This window comes from Geotrypetes seraphini, chromosome 3 (assembly GCF_902459505.1).
Source record: "Geotrypetes seraphini chromosome 3, aGeoSer1.1, whole genome shotgun sequence".
In the NCBI taxonomy this organism is placed as follows: domain Eukaryota; kingdom Metazoa; phylum Chordata; class Amphibia; order Gymnophiona; family Dermophiidae; genus Geotrypetes; species Geotrypetes seraphini.
The window spans coordinates 64,863,097-64,877,402 of NC_047086.1; the positions used below are offsets into that span (position 1 = coordinate 64,863,097).

The following is a 14,306-nucleotide window of genomic DNA, read 5'->3' on the forward strand; positions in this document are numbered from 1 at the left end:
TCGCCTGAGTAGTGGTCTATACCTATCTATACCCTTCAATCCCTTTTTCTTCTAGGAATCTATCCAAACTTTCTTTGAAACCATTTAATGTTTTCTTGTCTACAACAGCTTCTGGAAGCACGTTCCATGTATCCACCACCCTCTGAGTGAAAAAGAACTTCCTATCGTTTGTTCTAAACCTGTCCCCTTTCAATTTCTCCGAGTGCCCCCTTGTACATGTGGTGGTCCTTAATTTGAAAAATCTGTCCCTGTCTACTTTTTCTATGCCCTTCAGGATCTTGAAGGTTTCTATCATGTCTCCTCTAAGTCTCCGCTGAGTATGAATTTGCATGTCACAATGTACTTACCTGTAAAACCGTACTGACAAAGACTAGTATGTACAAAATTAGCTGCAGTTATCAGATATAAAAAGCCCTTATGTTCTTGAAATGAGTATGTATGGTTATGTAAAGTCTTACCTTAATTAAAAGGTGATCACTGTATTGTTGTAGAGTTATAAATCTTTTGAAGCATACAATACAAGCATAGCAATTAGTAGGCGCCCCATGAAGCATTATTGCAGGGTCACACGGAGAATGGTCAAACCTATCGAGATAAAAACAGCAGAATTTTAAACAGTTTTTAAGAGCTAATCTGATGTCTATCAATGTATTGTACTTAAATGTTCAGGTCAATCTGCTCAAATCCACTTGGTTTTCTAAGGTTCATAGTTATGGTTTTAAAATCTCTTGTTATATTCTAAGCTAACAGCAATTTGATCTATACTAGATCTTCCCACCTTCAGTTCACTGCCCCATTACATTTATTTGCTTCCTCTATTCTCAAAAAAGATGACACTTAAAAAAAAACAAAAAACAAAAAAAACTTACCTGTTTCATTTACTTTTCTTCTGACTGCCAAACCAATCTAAACAAGTGGGTTATTGTCCTCCTACCAGCAGAAAAAACAAGGTTTCTAAGCTGACTTCACTCCTCCTGTTAAGTATTATACGTCAAAGCTAAGGCAATTGTTTTCAAACCACCACCAAAACCCCCCCAGATACAATCAAACACCTCTCTCTGTGGTCATTAACCAAATAGAAAAAATAAATACTCTATTCTGAGGATATGAGCAGTCCAACTACCACCAGAACAACCCACTCACTAAGTTTTCTGAACTTGACTGTCAGACACTTCTCTCCATGGCTTCCCTGAGTAGGCTCTGAACCGGCCTGGTAGGACTAAGAAAAATAAATAGGGAAGCTTAAATTTCATTTTCTTCGTACATGCCCAACCAATTTAGTCAAGTAGGACTTATACAAGCTCTACCCAGACCAAGGGAGAACAAGCTACGACAGTTCCCAGGACTTCTATGTCCAATGCCTTTGGCTACCTGCATGGACATGCTTAAAACAGGAAGGCAATAGAGACTAGGAAGTGCCTTGCCATTCTCCTCTGGAAAACACAGTCTATGTGGACTCATGACCTCATGAGTGGGACTGCTAACCCCACAGACCTGTAACCTTTAATGGAATGGGCCAAGGCAATCATCTCCTTAGCTCAGATGGAACTGACACCATAGATAATGCCATGATCTGGAAACTGGAACGAGGTCATTACATTTGCAGATGACACCAAACTGTTCAAAGCTGTAAAAACATATGCAGACTGAAAAATTGCAGAAAGACCATAGGAAATTGGAAGAATGGGCATCCAAATGGCAGATGAAATTTAATGCAAATGCAAAGTTATGCACATTGGGAAGAATAATCCAAATCATAGTTCCAAATGCTAGGGTCCACCTTGGGGGTCAGCACTTAACAAAAAGATCTGAAGATAATACACTGAAACCTTCTGCCCAAAGTGTAGTGGTGGCCAAAAAAGCAAACAAGATGCTAGGAATTATTAGAAAAGGGATGGTAAATAAGACTAAGAATATTATAATGCCTCTGTATCACTCCATGGTGTGACCTCACCTAGAGAACTACATTCAATTCTGGTTGCAGTATCTCAAAAAAGATATAGCAGAATTAAAAAAGGTTCAAAGAGCGACCAAGATGATAAAGGGGATGGAATACCTCTCGTATGAGAAAAGGCTAAAGAGGTTAGGGCTCTTCAACTTGGAAAAGATATGACTGAGGGGAGATAAGACTGAAAGTCTACATAATCCTGAGTAGCGTAGAACAAGTGGATAAAGTACAAGGTACAAATGGATCATTTTTAACTCCATCAAAAATGATAAAAACTAAGGGACACTCAATACAAGTCGATGAAGCCGTCCACGTAATGTGCGGCAGCGGCAAAAAGGGCAAACAGGATGCTAGGAATGATTAAGAAGGGGATCACGAACAGATCAGAGAAGGTTATCATGCCACTAAACCGGGCCATGGTACGCCCCCCACCTGGAATACTGCGTCCAGCACTGGTCGCCGTACTTGAAGGACACAGTACTACTCGAAAGGGTCCAGAGAAGAGCGACTAAAATGGTTAAGGGGCTGGAGGAGTTGTCGTACAGTGAGAGATTAGAGAAACCGGGCCTCTTCTCTCTTGAAAAGAGGAAACAGAGGTGACATGATCGAAACATTCAAGATAATGAAGGGAATAGACTTGGTAGATAAAGACAGGTTGTTCACCCTCTCCAAGGTAAGGAGAACAAGAGGACACTCTCTAAAGGGGCGGTAAATGGTTCCTCACCAAGTTACATCAACCCTCACTTCAACCTCTACCGCACCAACAAGAAATCCCGTCGTATTCAGCTGTTCGCCTTCCCCTCACCCAAACTTTGTCACTTCAAAAGATTCCTTGATAGAACTTTCGCCTTCCAAGCTGCCAAGCTGAACCCATGGCTAGCACAAATGATACTAGAGGCCCCCACTTACCTCAGCTTCAGAAAATCACTTAAAACTTACCTATTCCGCAAACAAGACCCAAACTGTACCCCCCCTGACAATTTCTCCCCAATCCGGCCCCCTTATGAGGCCTTCCCCCCTTTTTCCCCCTCTTTCCGCATCCTCTGTCTAGTTCAAATAAAGCTGATAAATAATTGAAACTCTGTTATTCTGTACTTCAAATAACAAATCTGTAATTCTGACAAATAATTGTAAATCTGCCTGTCTAAGCAGACCCTAATGTAACTCAATGTAAACCGCCTTGAACTCGCATGGGTATGGCGGTATATAAAAATAAACTATTATTATTATTATTATTATAAAGTTAAAAGGGGATAGATTCCACACAAACATAAGGAAGTTCTTCTTCACCCAGAGATTGGTAGAAAACTGGAATGCTCTTCTGGAGGCTGTTATAGGGGAAAAAACACCCTCCAAGGATTCAAGACAAGTTCCTGCTGAACCAAATTGTACGCAGGTAAAGCTAGACTCGGGGCACTGGTCTTTGACCTAAGGGCTGCCGCAGGAGCGGACTGTTGGGCACGATGGACCACTGGTCTGACCCAGCAACAGCAATTCTTATGTTCTTATACTTTTAAAATCAACAGAAGGAAATGTTTCTTCATTCAGCGAATAGTTAAGCTCTGGAACATGTTGCCAGGTATGTGACGAGAGCAGTTAATGTAGCTGGTTTTAGAAAGGGTTTGGAAAAGTTCTTGGAGGAAAAGGCTGTAGTCTATTATTGAGACAGACATAGGGGAAGCCTCTGCTTGCTGTGTGATCAGTAGCATGGAATGTTGCTACGGTTTGGGTTTTTGCCAGGTACTTGTGACCTAGATTGGCCCCTGTAAAGACGAGATACTGGGCTAGATGGACCATTGGTCTGACCCAGTATAGCTATTCTTATGTCTTACTGGAACACATCAATAGACCAAATACTTTTATCTGAAATCCAAAAGGTACTGAACACCTAGAAACATCCATGAATACCAAGAAAGGCAGATTTCCCATGCAGCTTGGAAGACAAGTGAAACTGGTTCCGCTGTTGGGACTGAATAGTTTTAGACTGTTTTTGAATGTTTGGATCACATAAAGTAAAGAAATTGAATTACAACTGAATAGTTTGTGCTGTCCCAAGGTCTGAATTGGGACTTTTTTCAAGGTAAGTATTTTGCCTTGGTTTTCACATTGCTGCCTTCTTATTGATGGGGATTTTTCACACGCTTTAAACGTACAACTCTTGTTTTGAAGAAGTAATTAAATAGGAACAACTGCTGCTTATTTTTCTACAGTTTGAAAGATGAATGGAACAAAATAGAAGCATTACATGGAAGCAAACGTTAAAATGAAGAGATATAATGTTGATGTGGCGTTTTATTGAGACCTGTGATAAGTAGTAGCTCTATTACTACCACTAATTGTTATTTCTATAGTGTTACAAAACGCTTGCAGCGCCGTACGGTCCCTGCTCAAAAGAGCTTACAATCTAATTATGACAAACATACAAGACAAAGGGTGAATCTATGTATGTTTAGGTATGGAATTACAGAGGAAATGGCAAACAGATTGTTTGAGCTCTGCAAGTTGGTAAGGTTAGATCTTAAACGCCGCTTTGAGGAAGTCCGTTTTAAGCTTGGATTTGAATACATGTTTCCAATAAGACAGGGACAATGTAACAAAAGGAGTCAGAAAAGAAACTTGGCTGTAATTGAAAAGACTGACTCAGGTAAATTAAACCAACATACGAGAAGGACCCGCTATACTTTAACTTAGCTCAGAGATATATAACTCTGAAGAGGGGGAGGTTACCCCCTCTTGGGATAAGAGTTTTTCATCCAATCATAGCATGATTATTTAGTAAAAACGGATCCGACTCATGAAGGTATAAAATAATTGAAAATTGTATATGTAACTTTGAATAAAGTTTTTAAAGAGTTCAAAAGGTAATTGCGTTCAGGTTGTCACTAGAGGTGTGAAAGTGTACTTCACTTGTATGCAAAATACAGCTTCTCAGGGTCCCGACGCGGCCCCGTTTCGGCGTCTGCTTCAGGAGAGCCCGCCAACTGAGAATGAAAATTTTTGCAAAAGAGTCACACCATGTATAAATTCTCTAACTGTGATCTGAAATGCAAAAACAAAAGAAAAGAAAAATGCACCAGGAACGAGCGCTGAAACTCAAAAGGCTACTGTAACTGTGCAAGGTGTTTAAGCATTAATAACTGACAAGACTGGAAGGAGCACAAAGGAGATACGTACCAGTCAAAAATTGAAGAAGTTCCGTGCAACGGAGAACGCCGGCACCCGCTCCGATTTTTAAACCGGAGCGGGAGGGGAAAAACCGAGCGTAAGAACGTAATGACGTCATAGATTCACATTGCAGAAGCATGAAAAAAATTTTCTACAGATGGGAAGCTGTAAAAAGGAGCCAGACGTGATCAGAGGAATGCTGCCCACTCGATCTCATTGTTGAGGCCATTCGGGTGGAGGGTGTTTAAGTTGAAAATCCATTTTTGTTCTCTCCTCCACAACATACGGCAATGTCACCACCCCTGGGGCAAGATATGTAGTCCAACACTGTAAATGTAAGATCTTCCAAAGTGTGATTAACCTGTTGCCAATGCTGCACCAGGGGGGCTTCCTGTACCCCTGTCCGAATGCGACTTATATGTTCCCCAATGCGGAGTTTCAAACTACGGGTGGTGCACCCCACATACACGAGCTGGCACGGACATGATATGGCATACACTACATGATGAGAATTGCAATTAGTACTTCGCTGCGTGTACTTCAGATGAGGCAAAAATGACATTTGTTGAACAGTAACACTATATCGACATATTTTACAGCGTCCACACGGAGAATGTTGTCCCCGTGGGGATTGTTGGAAAGGCTGACTTAGAAACTGAGAATGAGTGAATTTCTGTTTGAGATTCAAAGATTTAGAGAAAGCAAACCTGGGGACCTCATGAAAGGCTTCATGATACTGCATGATGGACCAGTGTTGTTTAATAATTTTCTTAATTTGGAAAGCATGAATAGAGTATGGTATAACACAAACTAATGGACAAGATTCAGGTTTAGATTGTGACTTTAGTAGCAAAGAACGATTGGCATATAAGCCTCTCTTGTAGGCTTTCTTGAGTACTGCTGGTGGATATCCTTTTAATAAGAATCTGTGCCTTACTTCCTCCGCCCTGTGCACATATTCTCCTAAGACGTAAAAATTGTCCAGTAGGTATGTTGTTCCTTAAATGTTTGGGTTGAAAACTGTCATATTGAAGTAAGTTGTTCCTATCAGTGGGTTTGCGGTAGATAGATGTCTAGAAACTGCCTTGATGCAAAATAATATTGATGTCTAGAAAGGAAACCTGGTGACAATCCTTAGTCATAGTAAACTGAAGGTTAGGATCACAACTGTTAAGCCAATCACAAAATGCCAACAGGTCGGACACTGTGCCAGTCCACACAGCGAACACATCATCAATATATCTCCTCCAGAACAAAAAATACTGCCAAAAATCAGATGGATATAGAAACCGTTGTTCAAATTGAGACACATACAGGCATGCTATGGAAGGGGCCATTTTTGACCCCATAGCAGTGCCTTTGATCTGTTTATAAAAATCCTGGTCAAATTGAAAATAGTTCATGCTAAGTGCCACATGCGCTACATCCAGCAAAAACTGAATTCTGGATTCAGATAGGTCTTGAGATTGTAATTCTGCTCGAATGACTTCAATAGCTTCACGTTGGGGAATGTTGGTATACAACGCAGTTATGTCAAAGATAAGTAAAATGGCATCCTTGGTTATGTTCTGAAATGATGACAAAAACTGGATCATGCTGGTAGAGTCCAAAATGTAAGAGGGAGCCAGTGGAACCCTTTCTTTAAGAAAAAAATCTACAAAAGCTGATAAGGGTTCAAGAAGGGATCCGATACCGGATACAATCGGTCTGCCTGGAGGGTTGGACAAAGATTTGTGAATCTTTGGAACAAAGTAGATGACAGGTATCCGTGGATGTTTACAACTCAAAAATCTAAATTCCCTATCTGTAATTACTCCCATTTCTAAGGCTTGTACCAGTAGATGAGAAATGATGTCGAGTATGGATTGCGTGGGGTCCTGTTGTAAAAGCTCATAGTATGTAGAGTCACTAAGCTGGCGATGTGCTTCCATAACATAATCATGAGAATCTTGGATGACCACACCCCCTCCCTTATCAGCAGGATGTATCACAATACTTGTATCTGTGGCTAAAGACAAAACTGCTAGATGTTGTTGTCTAGATAAGTTGAACCGGGTGGGGGGAGGAGCCCTCTCTAAACTGCCAATATCCCGCAGTATCAGGTCTTCAAAAGTTTGAATGTGTGGGTCAACTGTGCCCGGAGGGCCCCAGGTAGATTTAACATGTAAAGTATGTGTGCTTTCACAAGGCTGGTCTGAAACGACTTCATCTGTATAAAAAAAAATTTTAAGTTTACAGGACCTAATTTAAACAGAGGATTTGAATACAGCCAGAGACTAAGCCTAATGTACTGAGTCAGGCAGGCTGTTCCAGGCATGCAGCACAGCAAGGCAGAAGACACAGAGTTAGGAGATGGCAATAGAGGAGAAGGGAACAGACAAGACAATCGGAGTTCCAGGCTTTGTGCTCTGGGAGCTAATGCTTTGAGATCTGTTTTCTCCAGAAGTGTTTTGAATTAGTTTAGGTATTTCAGGGATTTGATATTCTATATCATTCTATGCACAGTACGTTATTTATTGTGGATTAGCAGATTTTATTGAAGACATTCACAATATAGTATGAAAGATGAAGTACTACTGAAAGGTGTTTTCAATATGCCAGACAATGTAGAATAAAGTAGGGAGATCCTAGATTCACTAAAGGAGAACATTCAGTAGTTGGTAATGAAACCCACATATGATAGAACCATACAGGACCTAGCTGTTACGAATAGCCACAAAATTTCTGACGTAATAATGGGTGATCATTTGACATCCAATGATCACTGGATAGTGTAGTTCAATATTGAAAACATGCATGAAGAGGGTTTGTTCAAAAGTGAAGGTTATAGGCTTCAAAGAACCAAACTTTGTCAAGATAGGGGAATACCTCAAGGAGCTGTTAGCTGGATGTGAACATCTGAGGAAAATAAAAAAGTCAAGTAAAAAACTTAAAGAGCTATTTTAAGAGCCACAAAATTTGTTAGGAAAGCAAATAAAAGAAAGAAAAAGGAGGCCACTTTTGTTCTAAAGAGCAGTAGCAGAAAAGGTAAGAAGAAAAAAGGTTAACCATCATAAGTTCCAAAAATCACAGAAAGAGGAACAAAGGCAACAATAATAAGAAAAGCAAAGAGAAGTTGGTAATGTAGTCAGAAAAGCAAAGATGTAAATGGAAGAAAACAAAATAGCCAATACAGTAAAACAGGAGGACAAAAATTTTTTCGGCTTTGAGCACTGTCGCCAAAGTTTTTAATACAATACAAAACACTGTGCAAAACCTTTCCTTTTTTCACAGCAACTTAGCATTGACTGAAAGACTATTCACTTAATCAAAACTCCATCTAATAAAACGCTAAGCCGTGTATGCGCACTCTCACCTGCGTGAGCCCATTTTTCGTGAGCTGTAGGGCACCGCAGGTAGGAGTGCGCATGCGCGCAAAGCTCTCTCTCTCCCTCCCCCCCCCCTGAGGTGGATGTCGGCCACAGCGGCTGTCGGCTGCCCGAGGCAAGTCAAAATGTTAAACTATGAAAACTCATGGAAGAAAACCAAAAATGTTTTCTGCATCGCTCATCATTCTTCCTCCTTGCGGAATCTTAGTTTTATTAGCTGTTTATAAAAAAGGACTCCTTTAAGGGTGGAAAGTTAAAAGCACTAGTGCAGAAACTAGGAGCAGCTGAAGTTGCACCGTGGAGTTCCACAGCATTACTATTATAATGAAAAAAAGTCCCAGACAAATCAAACTACATGCATGTTCTACAGTGGCAAATACATCATACCACCCAATTAGTATCTTTAAGAAAAACAATCAGGATGTAACCAGAGGATCAAATGCAGTGACATATCAGACTGATTTATTGCAACAAAAGGCAAAATGGTCCTTATTGCTTCTTTAGAATATACTCACCTCTGTAGGTGACCAAATAGAAGAGATTTATTATCAAACTTCCTATTGCAGTGCATGACAGGACATAGGATGAGACTGCCAACTGGCCACTGTTTTTTTTTAGGTAACACTTTGAATCTTGAATTAATTGTGCCCAATACGAGCTCTAGAGGACAAAAACCAGAAAAAAGGGTGATTTTATTTATAATTTCTAAAGCAAATATTCTCAGCGTATGAATGGATAACTGTGCTGTGAAGATAAGCTTCGCTAGTTTCAAAACTAGGATGCACAAAAATGTTTTGGGAGAAAGGGAAGAGTACTCCTGAAAGTTAGTTAAGATAGTTTAAAAAAAAAAAAAAAAGGGGGGGGGGGGAAGGGACCAATAGGTCAAGTGTTCAGAATAGCTCTAACGAGCATGCATGAGATTAACACGCAATGGAAGCAGTCAGCATGCAACTCTGTCTCTTGCATATTAATGAGGGATAGCCCTAAAGGTCATGGTGCATGGGCTTGTGCCAATGGGGCTTGCGTGCATCTGTGAAGCTGAAAGCTATGCCGTTGTGACTACAGTGGTGGTGAGCACAGTCATCTTGCTAACATGAAAACACCATTGTCTCCAGACAAAGAGAAACGGGGCAGTGCAAGGAATGTGTTGCAACCCAGCTGCTGGTGTTTCATGATCTAGTATTAGGTCACAAGATGAGATTTAAATTAAAAACACACATACTTTATAGGTAAAGGTCACTACATTTATGACTTTTTTTAAAGGTTCAAAGTTTGAGGTGGGCCATGATCTATACATGAGTCTACCAGCATTTCCCTTCCATTAGAGATTGACATGGGGAAAAAATTTGTCCCCGCCCCATCCCCATGATCACTGTCCCCACCCCGTCCCCGCAAACCACTGTCCCCGCCCCGTCCCTGCAGCATCCATACAAGCCTCAGTACTGCAATATTTAGCTTATTCCTTCCTTATAAATCAAAGTTTTGGCTGCTGAACTAGAGAAAGAGATGTTCAGCTGGCAGGGCTTTGTTTATAAATTTTTATCAACACAATTAATATACTACTTTATCCTAAAGCAAAAAAAATAAAATATAATTTTTTTTCTACCTTTGTTGTCTAGTTTCTGCTTTCCTCATTCATTTCCTTCCATCCACTTTCTGCCTTCTCTATCTTTTCCATATGCTCTGTTACTGTGCCTCTCCCTTCCATCTTTCCCTCCACCCCCACCCCAATTGGTCTGCCACCCATCTTCTTCCCTCTGCTCCCCCAATAGTCTGGAATCTCTCTCTTCCCCATTTCCCTTCAGCGTCTGTTCCTCCCCACCCCAACCACCTTCCCCAGTTCTCTTCAGCGTCTGTTCCTCTCTACCCCACCTCAATCATCTTCCCCAGTTCCCTTCAGCATCTGTTCCTCTCTACCCCACCTTCCCTGGTTCTCTTCAGCGTCTGTTCTTCTCTACCCCACTTTCCCCGGTTCCCTTCAGCGTCTGTTCCTCCCTACCCCACCTTCCCCAGTTCCCTTCAGCATCTGTTCCTCTCTACCCCACCTTCCCCAGTTCCCTTCAGCGTCTGTTCCTCTCCAACCCACCTTCCCCAGTTCCCTTCAGCGTCTGTTCCTCCCCAACCCACCTTCCCCAGTTCCCTTCAACGTCTGTTCCTCCGCACCCCACCTTCCCAGGTCCCTTCAGCATCTGTTCTTCTCCACCCCACCTTTCCTCCCTCCCTGCTCCTTAACTTCGCAGTAGTCAACTTCTCTAAAAGTGCTTCCTATCAGCAGCCAGAGCATTGAAATCGCGTGTGGCTGCAGGAAAGGTCATCTCTGATGCAGAGAAGAGAATCCTGCATTCACCGTGGGCCTCATCTGGGGCAGCCTCCTTGGAGCGGCTGGGACACGGGCAGTGTGTCTGGGAGGAAATGCATGGATGGGAGAACATCGCAGGGGAGGAGACATAGGCATCCTGGGACTGTCGGCCAAGTCTCTTCCCTGAAGAAGCCCTTTCTGGAAACGTCAATCGCTCCTCCTAAACTTACTTGCTCCACTTCATCACTGACGCTGAAACCGTGGATTGAAGACAAAGTTTTATTTTATTTTTCTTTCCAGCTTATGATTTATCTTTAATCTTATCTATTGTTTTGCCTTTTGTCTTTGTTTTGTTCTATTTCTATCATTTAAATTTCTCCAGAATTCTACTGTTCAACGGCTCCCCCTTCTGCTTCTATTTCTTTCTCTCCTCTCTTCTACCTTCCAAAGTATTTAGATCAATGCTGTCTTATTAAAATGTTTATTTTATTTTTATTTTTCCTCTAACTCTACTTTTCACTTCTCTATTACCCTCCAGGTACTTTAGTTAGATTGTGAGCCTTCGGGACAGTAAGGGAATTTTTCAAGTACCTTTCTTATTTCTAATCTTAATGTATATTTTCTGTAAACCGCTTAGAACCTAACGGATGTAGCGGTATATAAGAAATAAATTACATTACTTCCGTTTGCGTCAGAGATGACGTTTATGGCAGCCACATGCGATTTCAACGCTCCGGCTGCTGGTAGGAAGCACTTTTAGAGAAATTGCCTGCCGCGAAGTTAAGGAGCAGGGAGGGAGATGCTCAGACGGCAATGGCGATCGGAAGGCGGCAGTGGTCAGGAGGGAGGGAGATGTTTGGACAGAAGCAGCTATCAGTATGGAGGGAGGGAGCACGATCGGTGACCGCACACGTTCCCTCCCTTCACTGCGGAGACAAGGCCATTCACCGCTCCATGGGGCAGTGAATGGCCTTATCCCCATCCCCACGGCGAGCACTTCTTTTCTCTCCCCCATTTCGGCGGGTTAGCCGCGGGCAACAGCCACCGTGCCATTCTCTACCTTCCATTCCATTTGCTACCCACCTATGCCATTGCAGCATCTTCCCTTCCACTCCTTATCTTGCCCATTTCCCAGTCCTGCCTAAAGAAGCAGCTGCCAGCATATTTCCCCCCCCCCTCTTCACCATGTGGCCACTTTCCTTCATAAACTCTTCCCAGCACTACTTCTGTGCAGGTACAGGATCTTTCTGTACTGCACACTCCACCCTCTAGCCTACAAGAAATGAATCATGGGGAGCTCTAAGATGCATTTCCTGTTGGACAGAGAGTACAATGCAACAGTATGCTTGAGCTTGGGCCTGTATAGAAAGGTCTAATGCTGGTAAAGAAATAACATTGGAGCACCAGGAAAAGGAATGAAGGAAGGAATTCACATGGTGAAGGGAGGGGGAGAATATGTGTGTGGCCGCTGTCCAAAGGATTGCGAGAAATTCCAGGGAGAATGCTGGAACTGGCATAGATGGGTAAAGAAAGAAAGTAAAATGCTGGATCCATGGACCGACAGGGCAATCTACATACAAGTCATCATATAACCACAGTAATTAAGGGAGCAGTAAGGATGTAACCCATATGCAAATATACACGGTAATCTTGCAGCTCAACAACATTCACTTTAAAGTTAAATCACATTAATTTCATTATGTCTAGCCTTGTGCTCTTCATGAGATAGATACCTGGCTTGTTTACCCAGTGATTCACACATTGTCTCGCTTCCTCTGTGCTAGCACGCCCTTTGATGAACTCTAACTCCTGCAAACCATGAGCTTGTTGCGAATCCACTTTTTCCTGCAGATTAGATAAATTGGTAGCTTAGAAGAATGTTACATCAGAAAAGCAAGCCAAAATAAAAAGTACAAATCATTAATCTTCATTGGCAAAAAAAAAAATTACAGAGCAAAACAGAACAAGCAAGAAGGGCAGACGCATGAATGGATCAGTACCTTTATTTTGTTGGCTGTAACAAGAGTTGGTGCTATCTCTACATTTTTTATTTTTATGATGGGAAATGAAAAAGAGTACCTCCTGCTCACCCTCTAGCTCCACTGAGGTGTCTCATTCAGACTATGATTACAGAAGCAGTACTGTGTCATGCAGAAACAGCAGTCCCCATCTCAGGACTGTCAAATGAATCAGCAGACTTTAGTGCAGCTCACGGAGCCTTAAGCTGAGGATGACGCCCCTAAAGCCAGGGAGCACAGCAGAAAGGGAGTTTGCTGTAAAACCCCCATTCAGTATGGATGTCTGGGATCCCAGCCCAGGAGGGGCAGCAGGTTATGGGCCTCTGGTGGAAACATTTTGCTGAGAGAGAGAGAAAGATTGCGCTACCTCTGTACAAGTAGGAGAAGCTGTGTCTAGAAGTAACATCTTAAGGTTAAGGGAAATTAAAAAGTCAGCTGTAGTCAACTTAAAGACGCCCTATAGCAGGCGATTATGTTTACAGACACCAATCTTAAAACTTCTTTTTCTGCTTTAAGAGCTAATTGTGGTCTTATTTCCTCCAAAGGATAATTATTGGTTTTATAATGAATAATGTATTAACACCATTGATGTTTGTATTGTATATGATACATTGTGAATGCAGTTGATGTGAACACTTAGTCTTTAAGCAGGTTATAAATTTTTTAATAAAGTGAAAGAACATGGAGAATTATTGGGGACACGGGCAGAAGAAGTTTACTGTGAAACAACTAAAACTTGCCTTTCTCAAAGAGAGAGATCTATGGTGGCTCAGAAATTAGAGCATACGGTTGAAAAACACTTGAGATTTTTGAACTTCATTAGGACTCCAATACTTTCACCTCCTGAAATGGTATAAAAGTATTTTGGGGAGATCTTGATTTCAGCAGAGAATGTATCTCTTGCAGCAAGAGCTCAATATTTAAATTTGGGATGTGAACAGGTAAGTTCTACTCCATTGGGAAATGTAAGAATTCCCAGCTGATTTAAATCTTACAGCTTTTTTTTTCTGAGCTCTCTGGACATTATTACAGCTAGAACTCTTCTCCTAGTGTTTTTGCATTGGAACATGATAGAAATTTTGCATTGATACTTTATTTCCGATATCTTAATGATTAGTTCCTTGGCTCAATAATTCATATATTTCCTGACATCACAAAATTACAGAAGGAATCCTTGGTGCTTAGACCAAGGACTCTAGCTTTAGGAACCACATTTATTTTGAAATTTCCAGCAAAGTGTTGTGTTATGTATCAGTTTTAAAAATAATTCTTATTTTTGAGCCTAAGCAACTGATAGAATTTATTATGGCTAGAGAAGAAATTAAACTTGATATCAACCCTGATGGACCTTTCATAGGTTAGCACAAACTGGCTGTAGGGAATTATTTGTTCTAGCTGCCACTTATGGTGGTTTTTCTTCTTTTGTGATAATTTCTGATCTTGACTCCATAAGAATCAATACCCCTCCCCCACTATAAAATCCTGATGTTTTATAGCCTTTAAATTCT

At 41.4% G+C, this 14,306-nt stretch overlaps 1 protein-coding gene across 2 annotated transcripts in view; it reads right to left on the minus strand.

The window, feature by feature from the left end:
- Positions 1 to 14,306, minus strand: part of ZNF451 (zinc finger protein 451) — a 173,239-nt gene that overhangs the window by 121,188 nt on the left and 37,745 nt on the right. For both annotated transcript variants that reach the window (XM_033936433.1, XM_033936434.1), the window contains exons 4-6: positions 12,514 to 12,625; positions 8,997 to 9,141; positions 459 to 585 (exon numbers count right to left, since the gene is read on the minus strand). In XM_033936433.1, the coding sequence (XP_033792324.1) occupies positions 459 to 585; positions 8,997 to 9,141; positions 12,514 to 12,625 (384 nt within the window). The remainder of the gene's footprint in view (positions 1 to 458; positions 586 to 8,996; positions 9,142 to 12,513; positions 12,626 to 14,306) is intronic.